A 1677-nucleotide genomic window follows, 5' to 3' on the forward strand; every position below is an offset into this window, starting at 1 on the left:
AGAACTCCCCTAATGGTGCACATGGTGCAGCGATTATGAGTGATCACGCGTGTTAGTTATGGTGACTTATTTGGAATCTGATGGTAGGCCTATTGTCTACATAATGCGTGATGATGATTTTTTTGGTGTTGGAGGTGGTAATGGTGATGGTAATGTTGGTGATGTTTGTGGTGTTGGAGGCGGTAATGGTGATGGTGATGTTGGTGATGTTTGTGGCGTTGGATGTGGTAATGGTGATGGTGATGTTGGTGATGTTTGTGGTGGGGGAGGAATAAGTGGTGGCGGCGGATGTGTTGGAGGTCATGAAGGTGATGATGGTGATGTTGGTGATGTTTGTGGAGGTGGTGCTAATGGTGTTGGTAATTGTGATGGTGATGGTTGTGTTGGTTCTGATGGTTGTTGTTGCGATTGTGGTGATGGTGCTGGTTGTGGTGGTAGTTGAAATGATTGTGGTGATTGTGTTTTAGTTGGTAGTGCTGATGGTGGTGGTGGTAGTTGTAGTAGTTGTGGTGGTATTTGTTATAGTTGAGGTGGTGGCGGTAATCGTTGTAGTGGTGGCGGTAGCGCTTTTGGTGGTGGTGGTGGTCGTGATAGTCGAAGTGGTTGTGATGGTGGTGGTGGTTGTGATTGTTGTAGTGGTGGTAATTGTTGTTCTGATGGTGCAAGTGATGGTGGTGGTGTTGGTGATACACAATATAGTTATAGAAGTTATGGTGATGGCGGTGTTTGATGTCGCGGTGGTGGTGTTTGATAGGGGGTTGATGTTAAATGTGTTGGTGGTGTTTATGTGGTGGTGGAGTTTGATGTGGTGGTTCTGGTGGTGGTGATGATGGTGGTGGTGCTGGTGGTGGTTGTTGTGGCGGTGATGGTGATGGTGGTGTTGGTGATGGTAAAGGTGATGATGGTGGGGTCGTGGTGCTGATGGTGACGGTGGTAGTGATGGTGGTGGTAGTGGTGGTGGTGGTGGTGATGGTGGTGGTGGTGGTGATGGTGGTGNATGGTGGTGATGATGGTGATGATGGTAATGGAGATTGTGGTGATGGTGATGGTGGTATTGATGGTGATGGTGGTGGTGAAGGTAATGGTGATGGTGATTGTGGTGATGGCGGTGGTAGTGGTGGTGGTGATGGTGATGGTAATGGTGATAGTGACATTGGTGGTGGTGGTGGTGGTAGTTTTGGTGGTGATGGTGATGGTGAAGGTGGTGGTGAAGGTGGTGATGATGATGATGGTGGTGATGATGGTGGTGGTAATGGTGGTGGTGATGGTGATTGTGATGGTGATTGTGGTGATGGTGGTAATGTTGGTGTTGGTGATGATGATGGTAATGGTGATGGTGGTGGTAGTGGTGATGGTAATGGTGGTGGTGATTGTGGTGATGGTAGTAGTGTTGGTGGGGTGATGGTGGTAGTGGTGGTGGTGATGGTGATGGTGGTGGCGATGGTGGTGGTGATGGTGGTGGTGATAGTGGCGATGATGGTGGTGGTGATGATGGTGGTTATAGTCATGGTGGTGGTGATGATGATGGTGACGAAGATGGTAATGATGATGGTGCTGGTTGTGCTGGTGATGGTGATGATGGTGGTGGTTCTGTTGGTAATGGAGGTGTTGATGGTGGTGGTGCTGGTGGTGGTGATGTTTATCGTGGTTGTGTTGGTAATGGTGATGGTCATGGAG

General features: G+C 48.9%; 1 protein-coding gene across 1 annotated transcript; it reads left to right on the plus strand.

The window, feature by feature from the left end:
* Positions 1–103: 103 nt before the first annotated feature.
* Positions 104–922, plus strand: LOC110457556 (loricrin-like). Its single transcript, XM_021508885.1, has 2 exons — positions 104–382; positions 755–922. The coding sequence occupies exons 1-2, from the start codon at positions 104–106 to the stop codon at positions 920–922; spliced, it is 447 nt and encodes a 148-aa protein (XP_021364560.1).
* The last annotated feature ends 755 nt before the right edge of the window (positions 923–1677 follow it).

Source organism: Mizuhopecten yessoensis, unplaced genomic scaffold, assembly GCF_002113885.1.
Source record: "Mizuhopecten yessoensis strain PY_sf001 unplaced genomic scaffold, ASM211388v2 scaffold9231, whole genome shotgun sequence".
NCBI classification, from domain to species: Eukaryota; Metazoa; Mollusca; class Bivalvia; order Pectinida; family Pectinidae; genus Mizuhopecten; species Mizuhopecten yessoensis.